Source organism: Pholis gunnellus, assembly GCF_910591455.1.
Source record: "Pholis gunnellus genome assembly, chromosome: 13".
Taxonomy (NCBI): domain Eukaryota; kingdom Metazoa; phylum Chordata; class Actinopteri; order Perciformes; family Pholidae; genus Pholis; species Pholis gunnellus.
In genome coordinates this window covers 18,862,040-18,886,039 of record NC_136540.1, presented here as the reverse complement: position 1 = coordinate 18,886,039, position 24,000 = coordinate 18,862,040, and the positions used below count along the sequence as shown (strand labels likewise).

The window sequence follows — 24,000 nt, the reverse complement described above, 5'->3', positions numbered from 1 at the left end:
CAGGACGGTTTCAACAGTGCACTGAGCGGCTGTTACTGGGACGGCCTTCCTGTTGGATTCCATTACAGTGCAACGTCTGCCACAAATAGATATGCTAGTACTTTCCGAAAATGTTTCGGGGGTGTGAGCGTGAGGGGGCTTGAGTCAGAAGGGAGGGCCCTGTTGACCCGGGTGGTGTCAGCCTGTGTATAAAAGCTCTCAGCTGAGAGGCAGAGAGCACGTCTGGAAAACACTTCATCTGCAGCCAGCAGCTCTCCGTTACAGCAACACTCCTCCGCCGCCACGCAACGACAGCAGCCATGAACGAGAGACGTATTCCGTTCACCCTGGTCCGCACCCCGAGCTGGGACCCATTCCGTGACTGGCAGCATAGCCGCATCTTCGATCAGACCTTCGGCATGCCGGCCCTGCACGAGGACTTCGCCACATTCCCCAGCACCCACTGGCCGGGGTACCTGCGGCCCTCCGTCATGGCCCCGGACATGGGCGCCATGGGCCCCATGGGCCCCATGAGCCCCATGGGCACCATGGGCACCATGGGCACCATGGGCACCATGATGCCCCACACCCCCGTGATGTATCCAGCCCCCATGATGGCCCAGCAGGCCCGTGCCCTGTCCCGCCAGATGAGCACCGGCATGTCAGAGATCAAGCAGACCCAAGACAGCTGGAAGGTGTCCCTGGATGTCAACCACTTCTCACCTGAGGAGCTGGTGGTGAAGACCAAGGACGGCGTGGTAGAAATCACTGGTGAGCACTCACCGATCATCTGTTTGTATTGTACTGTCACCTAGTGCATGCCGATTCAAGTAGCCCAGTATTTTCATAACTTCATACACTAAAAACCTGAGGTGTTGAAGGTAATTTCCTGTCAGGGAAAGTCAGTCTTTAATTTGGACCACTCAATCTAACAGCAAACAGTTTAGATACACATGCGTAGATAACAGAATGCCTCACATGCTGGACTTAGCTTTGTCTCTCTCCTGTATAGGAGAAAGTACAGGTCTGGGGAATAAGACTCAAGATAAAAAGGCAGGATATTTTTTTTTTGCGAGGTCAGGCACAAGACAGATGCATTGTTGCAGAGTTACATAATATGTTGGAACAATATACTGAGGGCGGGGGGGGGGCTTTTGTCAGCACGCCTGCTAGATGCGAAACAACACACAATTCAACATGTGGGAGTCGACTTTTTCAGCAGCTCACAGATGAACACGGTGCAGAAACTGGTTCATTAAATAGCTGGTTTCACTTTTTGCCGTGAATTGTATTGTCCGTCCACGCTTGTGAAGGACCAAAGCTAAATGTGCAAACCTGAGGAAATTGTCGCTGTAAGAGCTTAAAGCTCTCTGAGGCCTTGAGCCCCTCTTTTCTCCGAGTCGGTCTCGGCCTCTCTGTCTGCCATTTTACTAAGAATTATGCTCTTATAGTAGGGATTTAGCCGTGACTCACCCAGTGTGTCTGCTACTTTAAAAGGACTGCTGGATCTTGTCCAGGTCCAGGGTCCTAGGCCGGATTATGGCCACTACCTCCCTGCCGAGAGACTGGGCATAGTCAGGAACAGATAAACAAAGCAGAGAATCTAGTCCAAGTGGATTTTGCCACCTCATGTTTCTCATATGTCGCCTCGGAACGAGGATGTCTTCGATGTTTAAGGGTGATATCACTCAGTGAAGCTTAGTGGCTTTAGTGAAGAGTTTTGTATACCAACCAAAGTGCAACCTCTTGATGCAATTGTCAGTCCTTTTCATTCATACTTAGAACTAAGCACCCTTTGGGAAGTTGAAAGAGAGCAGACTTTGCCCAGCCACACTCACACTCGTGGTGTCGTCCTGTTGGAAAGGGGACAGCTCCCTGAGGACAACAACATTTATCAGGCCCGTTGTCATAACAAACATTTTACTATATTTAGTGCCAACATTGTCCTGGTGGTACCACAAATCCTTCACAAACCAAAAATAGCAGAGTCATTGCACTGTTTGCGCGAGTCACTAATACACATACAGTACAGTGGTACTGCTAAATAAACAAGTCATGATATTACAAGAAATTGTATCCACTTTCTTGCTGAGAAGATTGATACTACTCGTGTGCAGTAAATAAGGAGCTAGCATGCTGCCAGGAGACAGTTAGCTTAACTTGGCACGAAGACTAGAAGGGCCCGACTATTTCCTGGCAAGACACTGTGACTCTCTGGAGTCATCGAGAGGTTGCCTGACATGTCTTAAGCCAAGAAATTGTCCGGTACATAACCCCACATAAGCTACAAAATAACAATAGGTATAAAGCTAGAGCCAGGAGCTGGTTTAGCTTAGCATAAAGACTGGAGCCCAGGGGAAACAGCTAGCTTGGCTCTGTCCAGTGCTAACAAAATCTGCCTTACCCCAACCGGCTATCTCTGCGTCCCAATCTGTACCATTAACCAAAGCCCTCACCATAAAGGGAGTGCTGTGAGTAACAGGAACAGACTTAGACACAAGAGCTTTTGAAGTATTCTTCTATAAGGGTCTACATTTTAGCTCTGTATCTGACATATCTACATCAAAATTATGGAGACTGGCAGATCAAATACAAGACAAATTTGCTCTAGCAGCTAAAGCACAGCTGTAATTAATTAAATGAATCAGGGCTGCATTCCATTTGGGTGTCCCAGTGCCGGGGTCCTTGTATTGTACATGCTGACTCAATGTAATGGCTTTTTTTGTGGCATACGTGAATTGATCCATAATTATTGATATCATTTACACCTGTGCTTTTACTGCTATAACAAGAAAAAGACCAATTAAACATGGTGTGAATGTTAAGAGTCCCCAAAATCCTGAATCTAGTTTTGTTTGTTGAAAACCTGCAATAAAACTTGATTTTAAGAAAGTTATAGGAATTACAAAATTGCTCCACCATAATATATTATTTCAGGTACAACTCCTTAAAGTGAACGTATCTTTCATATTAGTGCCACTTTTCTGTGTCCTCAGGCCAGCATGAAGAGAGGAAGGACGAGCACGGCTTTGTGTCCAGAAGCTTCACCAGGAAATACACGTAAGTAGCTCAATGTTTTAACTGATCATGGTCAAAGAATAAGCCTGTAGAGTAATTAAAATGTCACCCAAATCAGTTCTATTTTTGATCACTTTTTACACGTTTCTGGTCCAGTTGATGAAAGGAAGCTGCTGGCCATGGCAACATGTCAACAGCTCACTTCAAAAGTAGCATATTTCTTATTATAATGGGTTTGTGGTGGCTGTTTGGTGGCTTTGGATTGAATTTTCACGGAGGAAATGCATTTCTCTGGCTGGATTCAGATCCCTGTGATTCTCTCGTTGTGGTTTTTGATACTGTGAGTCTCTTTAGTTGTGGTTTGGTCCGGCCTGTAGAGGGCTGGCTGCTGCTGATAGCTGAATTTCATGCTCTGAAAAGCAGCAGAAGCAGCAGCAGCCTCCACCTCCCCGAGTGTTCATCCATCCTTCATAGTGCTCTGCTGCCATCCAGGGGCCACAACGCACACTGAGCTGCACTTTGAATCCGATTTTACCCAAGGGTGACTCAGGCATTCATATTTCAGTCAGTCTGTGTTTAAAGTAGGGGCAGTGATGCTTCCCAAGTACCAAGACTGGGGCACTTTGTAAATCTACTGGAGTGATTTCTTAAAACCTAACTGTGTCCTATTGCTCCCCTCCAGCCTCCCCTCTTCAGCTAACGTTGAGAAGGTGGCCTCCTCCCTGTCCCCCGAGGGGGTGCTGACCGTGGAGGCTCCTTTGATCCGACCGGCCATCGAGTCCTCAGAGACCACGATACCTGTCAACAGGGAAAGCAAAGGTTGCGTGGCGAAGAAGTAGGAAGAGAAGCGGCCCGGTGTCTCCCCCTACACACACACACACACACACACACACACACACACACACACACACACACAGATATTCAAATACTCACTTTTACGACTACAACTGCTTCTAGAAAGGTGATGAAGTGGCTTAGCTCTCCTCCCAAAGCAGGCTTGTTCACATGCCAGAGAGGAAAGCAAGGGATTGCCCTTGCTTTCTTCTCCTCCCCACCGTCTCTGGTAATGAGCCAACCCCAGCTGAGTGCTCCGTGTAAACACATCTGCAGTAGCGCCATATGCCTGCTCTTTCTGCCGTAATTACACTCAAGGAAATCTCAGCTTAGCCCCCGCTCAAAGCTTTGTCTCTCCCTCATTTACGCATCTCTCTCTCATTTCTATGGAGTTAACCCGCTTCATGCGGCCCCCACAGACACACGTAAAGACAGTCAAGCGGATTGTAAAAGCGGTGATCATGTGAATCAAAGAACCGAGGTCCCAGGAGAGAATGCACACAACCACTTTGAGTGTGGAAATAATACCTGTAAGCGTACACACTGTGGGACTTGACTGGAAATACACTGGTTTTATCTGCAAACTGTTCAGTCATGCAAACACAGAATAAAGAAGAAAAAAAATGGCATTTTTAAGTCTCTTCTTTTTTTGGAAATTTACAAACTGTTTTACATGCACGTGACGCTGGTAACATGACGTCATGGAAGTGGCGTCCGAGCTGTTTGTGTTCTTCGGTCTGGAAACAGGAAGATTATATGTAGCTAAATGGAAATGCTTGGCTTTTCGGTGTCGTGGAATCTTATGCTAAATTATTCATCTGATGGTCGTCCATGCAAAAGAGAGCAAGTGAAACATGTCAGTCCCCGTGAGTGATGCAGGCAGCCCCTAAGACAAACAAGATTCACAGCATCACTGCTGTGTTGTAAGTTGACATTTAAGAGTATAGCGCCCCCATCAGTCCATCTGATCCCTGCACAGTGTTATAGTGCACCAGCTCTCATTCAAAGTAGCAAAAGTGTCTGAAACATTACTGAAACATTGTATCCTTTATTGTAATTACACCATCTCGGTCAGGCCAGTCAGTATGAAATCAACGCTTAAAAGGGGTTAATATCATAATGTCCATTACATTACACACATCCCAATATATTATGTGGTATTCAGCAGACCGGAATCCTTCAGTGCAAAAGTGATGTATAAGTTCCTCCTGACAGGGATGTGATCCCTGATCTGTGGACTAGTGGGTCGGGTCTCTTCTCTCAGTTATATATCTCAGTTGACATATGAGATGGATGCTGCTGTGCATCTGCACTCGAAATGTGTCATAACGCCCAACATTGCATAATCCCATCATACAGAATGTCTCTTGATGAATTATTCATGCCCATATAGATGCATAATTGATGGAGATTTGCTCTCTCTACTCTCGCAAGGTCATTTAAAACAATCGCAGCAGGATGCTAGAGGAGGAATGAGAATACTAGTGAGTCCGGTGGAGCCAAAACATGATACTCTGAGTATAACCACTAATTATTTTGTTACTGATTTAGCTTTTGATACTTTTAGCCATACTATCTTCTCTATTATATGTCAGTCTGTCGGTCCACCACTTTGGTTCAGACTTAAATATCTCAATGGATTGACATTTGGTACAGACATTCATGGTCCCCAGAGGTTGAATCCTACTGACTTTGGGGAATTCCCTGACTTTTCCTCCATTTGGGATATTATGTCTCAAAAGCAATTAGATGGATTGCCATGAAATTATAAACAGATGTTCAAGATCCCAAGGAAATTAATTAAAATAACGTTTGTGGTCCTCTGACTTTTGATATAGCGCCATCATTAGGTCAAAACTTAAATTTGTCCAACACTTTGATTTAAGACCAAATACCTGCTACCTCCCATCAGCCTTAGCTATACGTTGTGTTAATGCTAATCTGCTAACATTAACATGCAAACAAGCTAAACTAGGATGGTAAACATGGCAAGCCACGATTGCATTTTCACTGTGAGCATGTTAGCATGCTGACGTTAGCATTTAGCTCAAAACAGCACTGTGCCTCAGTACAGCCTCACAGAGTTGCTAGCATGGCTGGCATGTCTTTACATTTAAAGAAAAAAAAAAAGTACTTCTTTTACTTGATGGAATTAAATAATTGAATTTGTTATCAGAACTGTTATTTATCAATGATACGGCAGATACTTGCATATAAAATTCACATTTCGGATCAACTTAAGCACAAATTTGACAGCCCAGTATGTTTTCAACACATTCTCTAATCTACAATCTAAACTACTGGTACAGTATAAATGTTCTAGGTCACACTGAAGCATGGCATGACGCTCTACAGGATCCCTGGTTTGTATCACTGCCATGATGCCTTAACAAGAGTTACATAACTTCAAATGGCACAAGCACAGATTCAGTTCTTACGTCCCCCTTTCGTCATTTATACGTGTGAGTTTATCAGACTCTCGAGAAACAGATATGGATTTGTGCGCTAATCTGAACCGTGCAGGTAAGGAAAGGTTATATTGTGTTATCAAAGGTGACACACTCGAGACTAGGACACATATAGGAAGGTAGAAAAACACATGGGCAGGGTATAAAGTAGAGGACTTATAGGTCACCAAACCATGTGAGTTTAGGGCCCTGTTGCAATCAATACATTGTACAGCGGCACGTAGTGCATGATTTATTTAATATTCTTTATTACCGCTCAACTCATCCAGTTCAACAACCAGCCAAATTTAGGACGAAATGAAAGAAACACAACTGGTGACGTTCTGAACGGCCTGTGGTTTTCATCGCCTCCTCCTCCTCCCTGTCAACTTCCAGTCATTCATGTTGCGTGCCGGCCCACTAATGCACATACTAACTCCAGTCTTGACCCCCAAGCTGCAGGGGGGATCTATTTATAGAGCGCTCTCTGCTATGCACTGAGCCTCCAGCATGTTGTATAGCTACACAGGGTAAATAGCAGACATGAACTGGTGCTTTTTTCCCCCATTCGCTCAATGGTCCCAGACCTGTCGTGACTAATAGGCTGCTTAATGAGCTCAAATTAGATTTAAGACGTTTCTAATTCACCGTGTTCTACTCACAAACGGTGAGTCTGAGAGTTTGACACATCTGTCATAACAGATGTCCATTAGCTGAACTTTATACTCTAAATATATGTATTTATACTGTATGTACTATGTGCAGTGTGATATATCTAAAACAACATGAGCTCAGTGGAAGCCATTCATGGCAGCCGGCAGCAGACACTGCCTTAAGAAGAGGCGGCACTCTCTTAAACCACTTAGCATTTCAACTTTTCCTCTTCCATGAGTCACCATTTCCTTCCAGTTTAATGCAGGCCTAAATTATTCACGCCAGTCCCCATCAATCCAGGAGCCAGCCGGTCCTTTAAACCGGGGGGAAGGGCCTGGTGTGGAGCGCCGTTTGCCACTGGGCTGCTGATTGGACGCCTTCCAGATCTCGACAATCCTCCCTGCACTCAGGCTGAAGAGGGCCGCATTTTCTCAGAGAGGTTCTCAAGTGAACTTGAAGCGTAAGCCGGGACGGGTCATTTCAGAGAAAAAAAAAATGTAATCAGTTTAATATAGTGGACATTTTCTGCGGGTAACGCGTGTCATTAGGTGCAGCGTAACTACGCATTAACTTCAGGAAATGATAGTATATAAGGATGCTTCTGGCCTTTTAACAGGCCTATGCATTTTTCACAGCGGACATTTTGACTCGTCGCAGTGGAAACAGCACAGGTGTTACTAATAACGTGTCACAGTGAGTTGGGATGCACAGGGCCAGGACCCTGAAACCAAAGCAGCCACCATTGAAGGTAGTATTTACACGTGTGCTTTTCCTTCTATGACATCTTAAACTGTCTACATCTAAGGACAAAACTGTTACAAGTCTAAAAGAGATGATATGATACTGTAATATTATTACAGTTTCCATAGCTTTACTAATGATGGCATCTTCAATGCTGGACTATGACTTCTAAGACTATAGACATCTCTACGTGTTTTCAGCTCGTGTTTATTAATAAAAGATGTCACTGCAGTACGGATACGGAGCAAAGTCCAACACTGATAAAAGTGAAACAATAACGGGCGTGGATCAGTAAGGGTTACGCTCTAGGGTGTGGCAGCAATGAATCATCCATAAGAAGATGAATTTCACCATAAGAACATAACACAAATCAGTCTAACTATTTGATGTGCATTAGTAAGGCTTTTCATTAAAATACACATTATATATATATATATATATATATATTAAATTAAATTGTACTAACTGTAAAAGCACATGACTACATATGTAATCCACATGCACAAAAGCACTGATATCTGCAGTAAATGTGTGGACTGAAGACCTCTGTGCAGAGCAGGTGGTGTGCTTAGTTTCTGCTTAGCAACAGCTCGGGATTGGCTGGTGGCAACACCTTAGACAGGGGGGTGTCGTCCAATCACATGCCCGAGCGTTGATTGCCTTGCAGCCAATTAGCACTCACCAGCTGTTCACTAATTAGTTCCCCCTCAGTGATTTACAAGGTTCATTAGTCCAATTGTAGCTCTTGATTGACATCAATTTCCAGTTTTTCAGCAGTCATTCCTGGCTTAATGAAATGTATTCTTTGCGTCCAAAGACGGTGTTTGTTTTGTTATTTCAGTGGACTTACCTGCATGGAAATGTTTATCATGAATGGGCTGACAATTCACCTGTTCTTGGTGCAGTTTGATGGTCGTAAAGATGAGCTTGTCTTGTCAGTGTTTTAGGAATAATGCAAAAGTCTGGCGGACTGAGTCATGAATTTATAACGCTGCAACAGATGTTAGCCATGTCTTCCAGCTTGACATTAACGATTCCATAGTAAGATAATGAGATGGCCATCCCATTCATTCTCAGAGGTGATCTGCTTTTGGACTAAAACTGTCCGTGTCACAAATTCCTTAATGGCGCCACAAGTGAATGAGCTACCGTCATTATTAGCCACGCTAGCAACATGTCTCCAGGCACGGCAATCATTTTGGTCCAGACTGAAATATCTAAATATAAATAATATGAAATAACCAGGTTACCATTCAACTTTGTATAGACATTCCTGGTCCCCAGAGGACAAGTTATTCTTACTTGGGTGATTCCCTTAATTTTCATGTAGCGCCACCATGAGTTGGACATTTATGGTTTTGACTTAAATGTCTCATCCCGTGTTGGATGGGTTCAAATTTCGCAAACATTGACGTCCCCTTTGGATGAAATGTAACAACTGACTTATCTGCTAGCGTTATCTTAATGTTAGCATGCTAACACGCAAAACTAAGATGTTGAACGGTATCATAGCTGCTGCAAATCAGCATTATATCATCGTCATTGTGAGCATGTTAGCATGCATACGTTAGCATTTCGCGCAGAACACCACTGTGCCAGGAGTAGATGTAACAAATTCACTGTCATTGTTGAAACCAAGTCACTTTTTAGCGTGTGCGTACTTTGTTTTTTATTTAGTAATTTTACTCGTATTCATGTCATTCTTAATAAGTATGTATTTTATTTGTAATTACTGAACTGAAGTCACATTCTGTTACAGAATCTAAACAGTTTAATTAAATTAGCCTTTTACAAGTCTGATAATTGAAGAAATGGATCATCAGCAAGAAAGAAGCTGCAGGTGTGTCTGTTCACCTGTCTGTCTGAAGCTGCAGGAGAGAGGCTTCACTCAGCTGACACTCTGGAAACGATACATGTTCAACCTTAGTAATCACTAATTGAACCCACCTGGCGAACACTCAAACGTGACCCAAATATAGTTCAGCCACGTCTAGTCATATCATTTCTCACTCTCTCAGGTTTCTACTGCAGGTTATATTAAATGTTTCTTTTGAAGAACTCTTGAACTTCCAGCTGTTCTCGGCTGTTTTCAGAGTCATTAGCCAGAGCCGAGTGACTCTTGAATGCCCTCGTCCTCGAGGGGGTATTGAACTACAGATGCTTCCCTACAGTGTTGGAAGGATAGTCCTACGTAGGTATGCTGTTACTTTTAGGACAGTAGTAGCCTACTGTCCTAAAAGTAGCCTACTGTATATACGTACAATTCAGAGGTACTTCTACTTTTTCAGTTTTATTCCTCTACATTTGAGGAAAAATTTAACTTTTATACTCCACTGCATATATGCCACAGCTGTGATTAGTTGTTACTTTGGATTTGACATGCAGAGCGTTTGATCAGCTCATAAAATGTGATTCATTATTGTAGATTAAAGGCATTCATCATCAACCTGGCTGATCAGATTGAGTCATGCAAACCGCAAAGATATGCAAGAATTTAGAATATGTCGGCACGCTGCATGTCCCGCAAAACAAACTAACAGGAGAGAGAAAGAGATGGAGATGTCATACAAGCCCACTCCGTGTAATCAGGAGAAAATAAGTTACAATACCTGTAAGAGACCATGAACTAATGTTCAGAAAATTCACTAATTTCATATATTAACAAATGCACTGAAGTCACAATTTTATTTTTTTTACTCGATATTGATCTGAGCACAACTTAATATCTTTTGCACACAGGATAAAAAAACGTCATTTTCCTTTTGAGAGGGGCCGTTCTGCATAATGAAGCCTTTTACTTTTGGTACTCGCTGCACATTTAGCCGATGATTCAGTGGATCCACTCCACTAAAATTTTAAATGCTGGACTTATAACAGATTATTTCTTTTATATCGTGGTATTGCTGCCTTTACTACTAATGACAGCACTTAACAGAAGAGTGCTTTGCTGCTGAAAACCTTACCGCCCTGGTCCCAAGAGACTGTATTTCACTTTGTTGTGCACCAAATGTAAGGAGGAAACTGTAGCAGTGTTTTACTACTTGATTGAATCTACAGTATTTTCATTACCATTGTTACGTTACCGTCACTGGACTAAAGCTCTGGGCTCCGCTGTGAACACACTCACTCCCGCTGTCCAGCATAAGCCAATATGATGTCCTTCACTTTTTTGTCCCCCTTACCAAGAATTGCATGGGACCATAGCGATGTCCGTAACAGATCAATTTATTGTCAACAATCACTGTTTTGGTATAGCGTACTTCAGCAAATGGAGTAAAGAAAACACAGATTAAAATAAGGTTTAGCTAACAATCGCAATAAAAAGAAATAAATAGAAAAGAATCCGATTAAGGTCTAGTAATTCCATGTTCATATGAATACATAACATCTACAGTATAAGTTAATAAATTGAAGCTACTGTATAAATACATCACCAGCATGCACAATATTGTATTATGGAGAATATTGGAGCAGTTATCATCTTACACTGAAGAAACAGTATAATAGGCAAGTGCATCTCTTGACCAAGAAGAAACTGAAGACAAAGTAAGTCCACAAACCTCAGATCTGCTTTTAGAGCTTCCACTTAGCGTTGCATGTGCTCTGATCACCAATCAAGTGTGTGGTTCCAGGGGCCGATTCAGAGATCCTACGGGTTGTTATGGAGATCGTATAACTGGAGAATAAGGGTCGACTCGTGATGGTGTGTTCAATCACCGCTTTTGTTTTGTTTTTTCCTTTCTTTCTTTTTAAAGAATTTCCATTCATTTAATTTTGCAATCCAGATTTCCACGAATCAAATCGGGGTTCTTTTTCCTACAAGGAGCCAATAGTAGTTATCGTAACGACAATACTGACATTAAGAATTCGGTGTCCAAAAACTGTTAATTTATTTAACAAAGCACATCAGCACATGAGAGGGACAAGCTGCACTAAGTTTACTTTATGAATTTGTATATTTTTTAGTTACAGTGTGACTGAGCTGGACACATACCGGACACAAAGCAAAACAAAAACAATTCTTTTATTTTTTTTAATGTCATCCTCAATAACCGAGACAACGTGCTTGTCACCCGACGATCATAGTGTGTTGCAACTAAAGGTGTCTCGATGACGCCCCTATAAAAGCCCTTCTCCATCTCTGCAACCCGTCCGCTCGCTCTCTCGCTCGCTCTCTCGTCTTTCTCGCTCGCTAAGCAAGGCCGCGACATTCAAGGTTACTCCGATTTTCTGGTTGCTCAAGCATCGAAACTCAACTTTCCGAATGCTCCTCCCCTCACCAAATACAATAAGACAGCTTAGCTTCATTTGCGCGATAAGACCAGTCTCTGCCAGTGTGAAGGCGAGTTTACCCAATCGTCACACTGTGATGAATGACGTACCTCTTGCCTTTTAAAGCGGGATTTTGGCAAACGCTGCAGAGGCTACCAAGGAGGGGGTTTCATTCTTTTTATTATTTTTTTAAAATCCTAGGTTATCTCTCAAACTAAAATTGTCTTCCCTCTGTCAACCTTTTTTTTTTTTTCTTTTTCACTTTTAATTTGTTGAAAAATAAAGAACAGCAGCCACGTTGGTACCATCGGCTGAATTGGCCGCCAATGTTCCAGCGCCCCCCCCCCCCACCCTACCACCTCCTTTTGTTTTTTAATTTCTAAGAACTTTTTAACTAGTATTATTATTTCGTCATTTGTGAGCGCGCGGTTTGTTTTTTTGGCAGAATGAGGTTTTGGACTCTTAATTGTTGGCCTCTCCTCCCTCGTCGTCCTGTTGGTCGCTCGTCCACAGCGTCAAGTTGTCTCGTAGCAGCTGCATGATCAGAGTGGAGTCTTTGTAGGAGTCCTCGTTCAGGGTGTCCAGCTCGGCGATGGCGTCGTCGAAGGCGGTCTTGGCCAGGTGGCACGCCTGCTCCGGGGCGTTCTGGATCTCGTAGTAGAAGACGGAGTAGTTGAGAGCCAGGCCCAGGCGGATGGGATGGGTGGGCTGCATGTGCTCCTTGCTGATCTCGTGGGCCTCGCTGTACGACTTCTCGGAGGACTCCACCACCGCTGCTCTCTTCTCTCCCGTGGCCACCTCGGCCAGGTAGCGGTAGTAGTCGCCCTTCATCTTCAGGTAGAACACTTTGCTCTCGTGCTGCGTCTCGTTGCAGTTCTTGATCAGGAAGTTGTCGAGGAGGTTGAGCACGTCCTGGCAGACGGCCTCCAGCTCCTTCTCGATCTTTTCCCGGTAGGCGCGCACCATCTCGATCTTCTTCTCGTTACCGTCGGCGGACGTCTTCTGCTCAATGCTGGAGATGACACGCCAGGACGAACGCCTCGCCCCGACCACGTTCTTATAGGCCACGGAGAGCAGGTTCCTCTCCTCATTGGATAGTGCTTCGTTCAGCTCCGTCACCTATAGAGAAAGAAAAAAATGCAGGCGTTGGCATGTCTTTTTGTAATCTGTTATTTTATCTATGTAGAGAGTTATAAACTGTAACATGCTACAACGTATGACTAATCCTCTGTGCACTTGTCAAACTGAAGCCATCCCAAGTTGTTGGACGATTCTGAACACTGTCACAGATGCCTCTAGAGAAACTGTACAACTCCCAAGGCAACTGGCTCTGCAGGGTAAACCACGCCTCCATCCTCTGAGGGGAATCCTGATTGGCTGTCCGCAGCTCTGAAAGCTGGTTTTGTTTTGTTTGGACAGGCCTGTGTCTGGCTGGAGGATTTAATCCTTTATACCCCACTGGGACTGTGCAGCAGAGGCATCTTTACAGACCTTTTCTGAGTGTAAAGCCTGTTGTTACTTTCTTTTTCAGTTCCATGAGCGCAGCAGAGCAGGGGGCCCCGGCCGATCATGTGGAACGTCTCTTCACAATGGCCATACTGAACGTTATCGGTCATCATAAAACGACATGTGAATCTGAAGGGATTTTACCGATGTTCTTTATGTATTTAGATAGGAAAATGATTATTAATTTAAGCACTGTACCACAATAGTCAAAGAAACACTTCCGTTTTAGGGTAAACGAGTACCTCTTAATAAGCATGCTGATTATTAAATTCTCAAAGCACAATAACATGTTAAAAATGACAATGCTAACTTGCTCATGTTTAGCAAGTGTAATGTTTACCATGTTCGCCATCTTTGTGTTGTGTGTTAGCATGCTGCTAATTGGCAGTTAAGACTCAGGTGTTTGGTCATGAACAAAACAAACTTAAAGGTTCGACCTGATGATGGCGCTACATGAAATATTACAATTCATCCTGAGGGAAACTTGAACATCTGTACCAAATGTCAAGGCAATCCAACCAATTGTACAGATATTTTACTCAAAACCACAAATGTCATCCTCATGGTTGCGATAGAGTAAAAGTGAGAGAATCATAAGTCATTAGGATACATCATCTGGGAACCATGAATGACTACTGGTACGACATTTTGTGGCAATCCGTCCTGTATAATTTGTAAATTTGTTTCCTCTCCAAACCAGGCGGGGTAGCACTCTGTTGCTGCAGTGTATGAAAGAGACGAACATGTCGCTAGGAACTCTTTAATCGCACTAAGACAATTATTCCCCAGAGGTTATGCTGATGATAGTGTTTGTGCAGCATCCTCGACACATGGCAGAGCTTCAGGGTAGGTCTTGCTCAAGGACAGGATAGCTTAAACCTGTGACCTTCTGAGTTGCACCCTAGTCACATTAAGCTAACAGCTGTGTCACTCTGCTTTGGTTAGACTCCAATAACAGAGTAGCTGCTAATCCCTGTTCCAGTTGCTACTACAGCCTATTGACACAAAACGTATGACTGCTCGCGTCCTCATCTGAGGAACTCGTTGTCAGCATACATAAATGCGATCAAAGCCACAGTTCTATTCAACAGAACTGACAATCTTTAATGAGATTACTGTAAAGGGGAGGGAGCGGAGACCGAAGACCAATCAGTGATGCAATCTCCTGTTTCCATGGCGACTGCAAAATCTGCTTTGTTTGTGAGAGCCATTTCTATCTCTGCTGGAGACGCTGGCCACAATCTGCTAATGGCAAGGATGCTGACATGGCTGATGGTATGGAGAACGCTGCAGCACTGTGGGTGGGTATATGTGCAAAACAAGCCATTTCATATCTCCCACCTTTCAGCCAACTCTAGCTGAAAGGTGTGCTGACACAACTGTGTGTCAGCCACAGCAACGTCATTTCATGGCTCCAGAAAGAAATGATTTAAAAGGCTCACAAGCCTGCGTATGAAACATGAGAGTACTCCAAAAACCACAAGCAACCTTTTCACCTCAATCATGTTTCCGTGGCATGCAGGGCCTGAGGATGGTGAAACATCAAAACGTGAGCATGTTGGCATAAATGAACATTTACCTCAAAGTACAACCTCGCGAAGCTGCTAGCATGGCTTTAGACTCTAGAGCCCTCTTCAATATGGGATTTATTTTAAAGCCAATACTCGGCCAAAAGTTGTACATGTGCTTGTCTCAAAATCTTAAAAAGTCAGATTACCATGACATTTACTAAAGAAACCCAACGTCCCACAGCATTTCCACCTACTTCAGGCATTGCCTCTGGTGCCACCCTAAATCCAAGTTGTCAGCTTAGTCCAAAAGGTCACTAGTGGACAGATTACCAGGAGATTTTAAGTAGTTTCATGTTCCCCACAGGAAACACCCCTTTGAATTAGGATATTCCATGAATTGTTCTATAGTGTTGTTCCAACAACCAAACATGCTTCTTGTTCCTTACTTTGCATTGTAATGAACACTACAGCCTCTAGAGGGCCACTTGCAGTACTGTTGACTTTTGTTCCTCACTAAGGAGTGTTTCTCCACAACACATTGTAAAGATTTACAACCGTCATAAACAAAATGACCTCTGTACTGAACGAGTAGAAGACAGGCAAACAATGACTGGCACCCGTTGTGTAATGATCCCACTTAAAAGCACAGTATAAATCCCCCCCCTCCCCCATCATTACTCATTGCTGAAGCACAGCCTCTGCTCTATGCCTTAGCCCATTAAATTACAATTAGTGTAAACAAGTATCTGACCTCTAGCAAATGCAACCAGCAGAGTAGGTCAGCGCTGGAGCAACGGAGAGGCCAGAAAAACCAGGCCTAAACAACACGTCTGTAAAAACATGGATGCCTTTGTTTCAGGAGGCTGCGGGGCGAGCAGAAAGCCCTGACGGAAGCTGCGGTGCGGCTGATGACAATGGAGCTCTGTCTACCCATAAAGCTCATCAATCGCGTCGTCTCTCTCGTGACTCATCCTTGCACAAGGGAGTCAAACTTCCAAACAGCTGAGTGTTAACACAAACAAAGGGCCAGGCAGGACGATCAATAACTTTCTTTGACAGATCTCTGCATGACCATTAATATCCACAGGAGAGACTGTAAGAGCTGCGAGGGTAAGGGGATATGCCGGGCCTAAGTAGAGGCTGGGTTAGACCTCAACGCCCGCCGCCTTTCATTTCCATTTAATGGATTACAATTCCCATAATGAAGGCCGGCCACAGTCCCACAGCTCCCCATTTTTCTTCCCATTCCACGCTTTCCTTCTGTCTTTTCCTTGCTGCACTTGCCCTCGCTCCCCTCGCTCTCCTAACCTGATGTGACAACCCCCCCCCCCCCACACACACTCTCTGCCGACCCTCTCTCAGGCGGCAGAGCACAAAGGCACCGGGGACTACCTGACGTCACTGGCGGTGTGAATAGGGCTGGAGCCTCTGTGCTGGAAAAAAAGGGGGATGCAAGGCCGGGTATGCGTGTCTTTAGTCATGGTGCTGGAGAGGGCGCTTCAAGTAGCACTTCGTTGCTACGCTACCACACATGACCGTAGTGTTTGTGCATATCCGATAATGAGACGAATAAAGGGTTGATCGCTCAAAAGGAATGAGGAAGATGTGCAGACCTAATTAGGTTATGAGTGGTCAAACACTAGTTAATGCGAGCCTCTCTGGTAGTACTCTGCTGTCATTGAAACAGAGGAAACAGGCAATATACAACAACTAAAAACCAGACTGTCGTGTTCTGCCCACTTTTTTTCCTGCTAAGCTGTTGTCAAAGAGGTCAGATGAGGGTTAAGATAGCGCCTCCCATTTCACTTCTGTGACAGCACAAACGTTATTAATGTTTACCTGTTACACAATTACCACTAAGTCACATCAATAAATAACTTCCAGATCACAGCTCAGAGGCCCTGCAGACTCATCACCTATTGGCTGGTGGTGTTACGAATGATGACAGCACTGAGATTATTGTGTAATTGCATTACTAATACTTGGTCATAGACTGGCTCAGGGGCAGAGGATGACGTTTCACACTGGTGTTTTTCGGGTCGGTCCATCTCCTAGCTATTCCCATCCTGTCAAAATCACTCTTTTCGCACTTTCCGGGTCTGTAATAATCCTTTAAACTCGTTCAGGGGGCACGAAATCCCAAACAAATAACACGCATCATGGTGTGCCAAAGCAATAAGGCAACAACTTGCAAGCGAACATGAAATGTGGTGTCGAGTGACATTTCACTTCATGACCTGAGGAGACAAAACGCCATAAATGCAAGAACCTAGCCAAAATTAAAAATATACATTTCTTTTTTTTTGCAAGTTAAAAGGGTCCACTGATCTGGTTTTCTTCAAACCCACTCTTATGGTAGAACTAATTCCTTCATGGAATGGGACACTGCAACGTGCTCGTGTCGCCATATGACATCAGTGGGTACTAGATAATCGCTGAAACTGCTGCTGTGTTTCCTCTGATCTGCAACACAACACCCAAAAGACGTGAACATTCTGAAAGGGAGACTCAGTCTGTATGTTTTCACATTCCACACTAGGGATACATACTCTCTACTTCTTTTAGCTTGCTTTCTTTCTTTCTTTCTTTCTTTCTTTCTTTCTTTCTTTCTTTCTTTCTTTCTTTTCATATGAACTGTATAACAACTGCAAGTCAGGGTTGATGTGTCAACGTGATGCCTTCCGATGCCGCACGTAATTACGTCCCTCCCTGCACCCGTTGACAGTGACTAAGCAAAAGGAAAAAAGTAGACATCACGGCAACTAAATAAAGCTGCGAGGCAATAACGTACTGCTGTGGGGAATATAGCTCGGTTCAATTCCGCACATCCTGCTGCAAATGCAAGCAATATGTTGTGAAGCGGAGCTGATTGTAGAGTGTGTAGGTGGGTGAGGTTGGTCTCTCTCGTAGTGCCTTTGTGACTCAGCGCTGATTCAAGGCTCACTTCGGGACATCTTGAAGTGTCCTGAGATGACATTGGCTGCATTCATAATTGGACTGATGTTTACGGGGACGTAGACGTTTGATACTTCCTACGGCCCCCTGGACAACAACTTTCAGAAATGAGGATGAACTGGTTGACGGTGAAATGGTGACCGAGAGGAGGAGGATATTTTCTGGGCTAGTTTAGCACACTGATTGTAGCAATCTGTATCTGAAATGAAGCTAATCATAGGTGTCTAATTAAAAAAAATAACACAGTCATCCACTCAGTACAGTGGCACATTTTGAGGCAATAAATCTGATTTGGTGTAGAGGATATCTCCCACAAGCCTCCCACCATCCCACTCACACCCACTCTATGGAGATTCAGATCACTCCCACATCACGCACCACTGTTTTCTACTGAGCATGTAAGACACTGGTAGCCTGCGGAGTTTGCTTTAAGCAGTGAGGATTAAAAGTGGATAATGGAAAAAATAAATTCTGGAACAAGTCCCCATTTCCCTTTCAGCTTATGTTGTTTCCCATAGCGACAGACGAATCAGATGCTGAAGTGTCAGACTTCAAGAGTGGCAGTGATGGCGCTCAGTCAAGTGTAACGGCCTCCACCAGAAACCAAAATGCCATTTGGTTTATTTCATTATTTGGGAGCACACGGTTACTGCTTTTACAGTATGTGGATAGTCAAGTCCAACAACAGTCGTATTTTCATATATTAGATTTTTTTTTGCACTCCCACTCAGGCCCACCTGCAACTGAGCAGGTATATTATGCAGCCGCAACATTTGTGTTGGGTCACTCCCTACTGGTACAGATGCAGAGCGTATGGCCGACACTGTATCTGTGATAAATGTATGGAAAACACAACAAATCTGTTTTTACAGCTTATCTTTAAAATAATCACATCGGATACTCGGCTATTCTGTTTCATCCCTTAGATTAACAGCCACGTGTGTCTGCCATTTCTTTTTTATCCAATGCAGTAAATACTACTCAGTCAGTACGTATGAAACATACATTCAGTGTACATCCAGCAGCTGCAGCACAATGTATCTGTTAATGCATTGCACGGACTTCCATGAGAGAATAAAGCATCCAGTTCATTAAGTGGGACGGAAGCCTCGGCTCTCTGTGCCTGGCACTTCCTGAGACGCTCTCCAAATGAGATGTGTGAATGAATGTGTGCGTGTCTCTACGTATAAAGTTACTTTGAATATCTATGTATGACCTGACTAGTTTAATGGAGCGGAATGTTAATAACATCAAATTTAACCCCTGGATATTTAAAGATGTTTGGTGATACATTTGATATTCAGAGCATTAAAATAGCAGCAAGCAACCATTAGCTATGTAAAGATATATTGGAGTAATGTCTACATGTGAGCGAGCCCCACTGGCTCGCTAACAGCCGTTTGCACTTTGAACAGTTAACTTTTATCAACGTTATAGCTGCGAGCCGCCGGCTAAGGCGTCGCCATGTTGAGAGGCAATCGACATGTTGGGTTTTTTCATTCCTCGAATGAAGAAGAAGCACTGCTAGTCGCAAGGTAAGCTGAATAAAAAACTAAAAGTCTCAATATGACGGTGAAACACAACGGAAACGATCATTATTAAAATATATATTTAGCAGATTACAATTTGGCTTGAAAAAACGACATTACAAGACAGCCTATTTTATTAGTATTACAAAAACTACACGTTTCTGATTTGTATGAAAATAAAAAGGAAAGCAATGGCTGCCCACAAGGTAGGAAAAGCTCGTTCAAAAATCTCAAATGCGTCAAATAAAATATGTAGTTTATAGTGAATAAGCTACACTGCTATATGGTTCACTAAATGCATTCATTACATTAAAGCTGGTGTATTGATTTAGATGTATTGCTGTGAGTCAGCCTTTGAGAATGAATCTCTACTAAATCAAAGGGCTGAGGCACCGTGCACATGCTGCTACTGTGCATAGCTAATGAAACTATTACATCATACTGTAATACTGACATCATTGTACATGAATATTCAATATTCACGGTCACTTTCGAAAATTACCCCAAAAATATCAATTCCTCATCAGTGGTCAATTGCATGTACTTTAATAAGTGCAGGCTTTTTGTGTGTATATATATATATATATATATATATACACAGTATTACTATAACATACAGTTGCACATTACTGCTGTATACTGTACAGTAATGTTTATCAAATCACAGGGGCCCAAAACTCATTTTTATGAATTTCTTTGGCTTTTAACATGCCCTTTGAACAACTTAAAACCTCGCTTTCTGTTCATGTGGCTTTTTCGTCGAAGTCCAGGATCCCAACTTCAGTTCTGACTCTTGGTCCGGGGCTAACGGGATCGCTAGAGACACACACACCTCGCCAATTGTGTGCTCTTTAGATTTAAGGAGGATCCACAGAAGAACAGCAGGTCTGCCTTTCTGATCGCTCGTAGCCGTCCCCGACAAGAGGACGAGCAGGATTTACAGCCGCTCTAAAAACCTGTGACATAGCTTCTAAAAGATGAGTTTGGAAAGACACGGAGGCCTGATAACGACTCTCTGCCGGGACATTATTGTCGGATGTAAAAATCCAGACTTTTCTATTATTTAAGCGCTAATGGCAGTTAATCGACGCCATCGTTCATTTGGGTCGGGCCTGGTTCCTGAGTGTACAGTCCTCCAGAGGGCGGGTGCTGCGTCGTGTTCTGTAAAGCCCGGCTATCTGGCTCCGTTGCCGCTCGGGGATTCCCCATCGAAGGATGGGCGAGGCAGCTGACACACCCCGCTGCCTGGGTGCTGCAGAGAGACTGGCTGGGTGTGGGGCAGCTCTCGCTCTCCCTTTCTCTCTGACTCAGCATAAACTGGGAAGTGGGTGGAGCCGTGCCCCCCCCCCCCCCCCCCCCCCCCCCCGCCCCTCTGGCATTAACACCACAGCCTGGTCGTAGAGAGTGACACGCAGCGTGGCCTTTAACTTACTTGTTGACCCTTGGGAGTTGAAGCTGATGTGGTAAAAAAAATGTTTTAAAAAGTTCCACTAATCTTGCTTCCTTTTGCTACTCAACACAACCACTGGCCTGTACAGCTTGGGCTCACATGCTGAGGCTACTGCTGGCAGGACTGGCCCTGTTAAGCAAACTGATGCAACTCTTAGAAACAAAGAATTATGTGATCATTAAGGAGGAAACTTATGGAAATATGACACCAAAAGTACTAGTCTCTAGTAAAAATACATAGGAAAGGTTACAAGAAGTATTTTATTATCACTAATAAGACCCGATTAGTAACCACAGACACAACATGAAGTCCTGCACAGACATGATGCACAACATACTTTTGCTTTCCCTGCCAATGTGTCCCTTCCTCCATGATCTCATTGTCCAGACAGTTACTGACACACAGAGATGCAGCCTTTGTGAAGCTGTGATTTAAAAAAAAACAAAAAACTGCTGCCTATATGAAATGGTGCACTACGGGTGGGCCTACTGCTGCATCTTTGCCAGATGCTGCGGCACGCCTCTGTGTGGAGGGAACCTGCCGTAAGACAGGCCGAGGACGCACGGGGATGCGGCTGCTACACGGCACCGATTGGTACGGGGCAGCCCGTTATGCTACGGTTAAGCAGACCCCCCCCCCCCCCCCCCCCCCAAAAAAACAATATATACAGTTTGCTGCAATATGACATCCACAGAGGGTTCTGGAGACTCCGCCCGTCCACTGACACCCACGTCCGTAAAAGGTGGACGCTTCGCGTTTTTTTTTTGTGCGCCTGCTTCTGCGCAAATCGATTGCGATCAACCTTCAGCCAACATTGCTCTTCCCAATGCGCCAAAACGAGTGCCAATAGAGTAGGGGGGGGGGGGGGGAGAGAGAGACACATGCCTGCTCGTTGCACCTTACACGTCGAGCTAAAGAAAAGTGGTGTATCACACTCAGTCGACGGCTCGTTATTTGTCAGTATCACCCAAATCCGGAACCTGACACAGCTGCCATGTCCCGTCTCATCACCGTGGTACCGCCTAGCTCGCCCTCTGCTCCGCCAGTATGCGCATCTTTCGACGGGGCTCATTTTGGTACCGCTTCGCTACCAAGCCCACATTTGACCCAGGCGGGCGGTTAAATCACGTCTTGTCGTCATTAACGTGCTTTATTTCCGCCGGTTTCTTTGGGGTTTTTTCATTTACAACCAAGCAGCCTGGTCGTTATTTTTTTAGGAGCCCAGTGAAAGGCACCGCCCCAAGATCAAACAGTCCGCATTTCTAGCACAATCCACCGCAGCACACCGCCGATCCCCCCCCCCCCCCCCAACACACACCACACCACACACACACACACACCAAAAGAAAAACAGACATTGATTCACTGCAAAATGCTGATTTCATGAGAACCTCGTCATGTCATGACTAAACCCTCTGAGATGTGCGGTAACGGGTCACAAATGTGAGCAAAGGCTGCGCGGGCCTCGCACTGCTGTTCAATAATGTTTCCCAAATCTTATTACAGCAGCACGCGATCCTGCCCGCGAACACGTCTTTCTCCTAAACGTGTTCTTTAATCATAACTTTCATACACCAGTTTCGCGTCTCTTACTCGCTTAAGTCAAAAATGCGCTCGGACACAGAGGCTCGGTCCCTTTGGCTGCGTATTGCTGCCCTAATGCTATGTTAGCTAGCTGTCACACATTCCTCTCTCACACACACACACACACACACACACACACACAGATGGAGCTATTTATGTGTCTATATATCTTCTTTAAATGCTCCCGAGAGAAAGGGTCGTAACGGAGGAAACCTACTTACCGATTTCATGGCTGCTGCCATATCATCGTACCTCTCCGCCTGCTCGGCCAGTCTGGCTTTCTGCACCAGTTGCTCGCGGTCTACCATTTTTGGATGCGTTGCGTGCGTTTTTCGCTCGTCGCGTGTGTTTCGGAGCTAACAGAAACCGTAATGTGACTGTTTGTAATGCAGAGTTGCGGCGCCGGGCTCCTTCTCGCTGCAGCTGCTGCCTGCTGTCTGTGCGCCTGCCGACGGGACACCACCCCTCCCCCCTCCGAGCACTTTCCCTCGGTGTGTGTCACCACCCCAAAAAGGCGTGTCCTCACCGGAGTGATGTAACGACCCTGGTCCGGAGAGAATGACAGCACGGCCTATTGCCCCCACAGTCCAGCAATGTACACTTCACATATCCTAGGAAAAGGAGTTTTTCAAATAAAACGTTAACATATATTGGAGTGGATTCTTTTTTCACACTCACGGGCCAAGTGAGTGAATCCGGGCAACTGCCAGCTCCTGGGCCCCAGACCCCTATGGGCCTTCTTCATTTCAGCTGGTAACAATGTCAATACTGTTGATAATCCTTGATCAATTTGCGAGTCATTACATCCGCACACATTAGGCTTGTAATGTCACAGCATTGGAATACTGGAGGGGTCAACAGGAGCCCAGCGGCTTATTTTTCTACCCAAGGGCCCCTCACGTAGGCCTACTGAAATAAAACTACACAGTATGGAACAAGATCATATTTGCACATCTCCTTGGAGCAAGATATTGTGAGAATGTTTTTTTTTTTTTTTTTTAAATAGAGAATGTGAAGCTTGAAGCTCAGGTGCAAGTCCCGTAGCTTTTTGTTTAAAATGGAAGTAGTGACGGGTAATATTTCAATCATTATTTCTATGATAATAGTCAATGAGACAGATTTGCTTTCCTCAGGTCTGATTGGCTGAGTCACCTTTCAAAGCCTGCTGATAAAGAAAAGACACACCCGTGACCACAGAGCAGTTCATATCTGGTGTTTGACAAGACTGCAATCGCGTTGCTTGGTAGAGGAGAAGCATAACAACGAGCCAAATAACATTTCAAAGTTAAAGATTTAGAATTCATTAACAGGTGCACTTTTTATCATTTAAATCATGTAGAATGAGTGCTGAATTTGTATTAGTATAAAATCACTTTACTAGCGTCTGTTCTCATGCAATATAAGTTGTTACCATGGATATGCCATTTCTGGTGATTCGTAGTGATTACGTACTAAGAAAGCGCGCTGACATGCAGAGTCATTTTATCATGAGTCATCAAACACGCCCTCTTGTACAGGCC

General features: G+C 44.3%; 2 protein-coding genes across 2 annotated transcripts; one reads left to right on the top strand and one right to left on the bottom strand.

Moving 5' to 3' along the window:
* The first annotated feature begins 200 nt into the window (after nucleotides 1–200).
* Nucleotides 201–3,917, top strand: hspb1 (heat shock protein, alpha-crystallin-related, 1). The gene is made up of 3 exons (XM_079171502.1): nucleotides 201–750; nucleotides 2,976–3,039; nucleotides 3,680–3,917. The coding sequence occupies exons 1-3, from the start codon at nucleotides 300–302 to the stop codon at nucleotides 3,834–3,836; spliced, it is 672 nt and encodes a 223-aa protein (XP_079027628.1). The 5' UTR covers nucleotides 201–299; the 3' UTR covers nucleotides 3,837–3,917.
* A 6,963-nt stretch (nucleotides 3,918–10,880) lies between these two features.
* ywhag1 (3-monooxygenase/tryptophan 5-monooxygenase activation protein, gamma polypeptide 1) lies at nucleotides 10,881–22,919 on the bottom strand. Its single transcript, XM_079171446.1, has 2 exons — nucleotides 22,702–22,919; nucleotides 10,881–13,064 (listed from the first exon to the last, which is right to left on the bottom strand). The coding sequence occupies exons 1-2, from the start codon at nucleotides 22,786–22,788 to the stop codon at nucleotides 12,408–12,410; spliced, it is 744 nt and encodes a 247-aa protein (XP_079027572.1). The 5' UTR covers nucleotides 22,789–22,919; the 3' UTR covers nucleotides 10,881–12,407.
* Nucleotides 22,920–24,000: the final 1,081 nt, after the last annotated feature.

What these genes read in the sequence shown, in the direction of transcription:
- hspb1 (XM_079171502.1), top strand. Translation starts at nt 300, where the DNA reads ATGAACGAGAGACGTATTCCGTTCACCCTGGTCCGCACCCCGAGCTGG. An exon ending in CGGCGTGGTAGAAATCACTG is followed by an intron (nt 751 to 2,975) that starts GTGAGCACTCAC and finishes CTGTGTCCTCAG; the next exon opens with GCCAGCATGAAGAGAGGAAG. An exon ending in AGCTTCACCAGGAAATACAC is followed by an intron (nt 3,040 to 3,679) that starts GTAAGTAGCTCA and finishes GCTCCCCTCCAG; the next exon opens with CCTCCCCTCTTCAGCTAACG.
- ywhag1 (XM_079171446.1), bottom strand. Translation starts at nt 22,788, where the DNA reads ATGGTAGACCGCGAGCAACTGGTGCAGAAAGCCAGACTGGCCGAGCAG. An exon ending in TGGCAGCAGCCATGAAATCG is followed by an intron (nt 13,065 to 22,701) that starts GTAAGTAGGTTT and finishes CTTTCTCTATAG; the next exon opens with GTGACGGAGCTGAACGAAGC.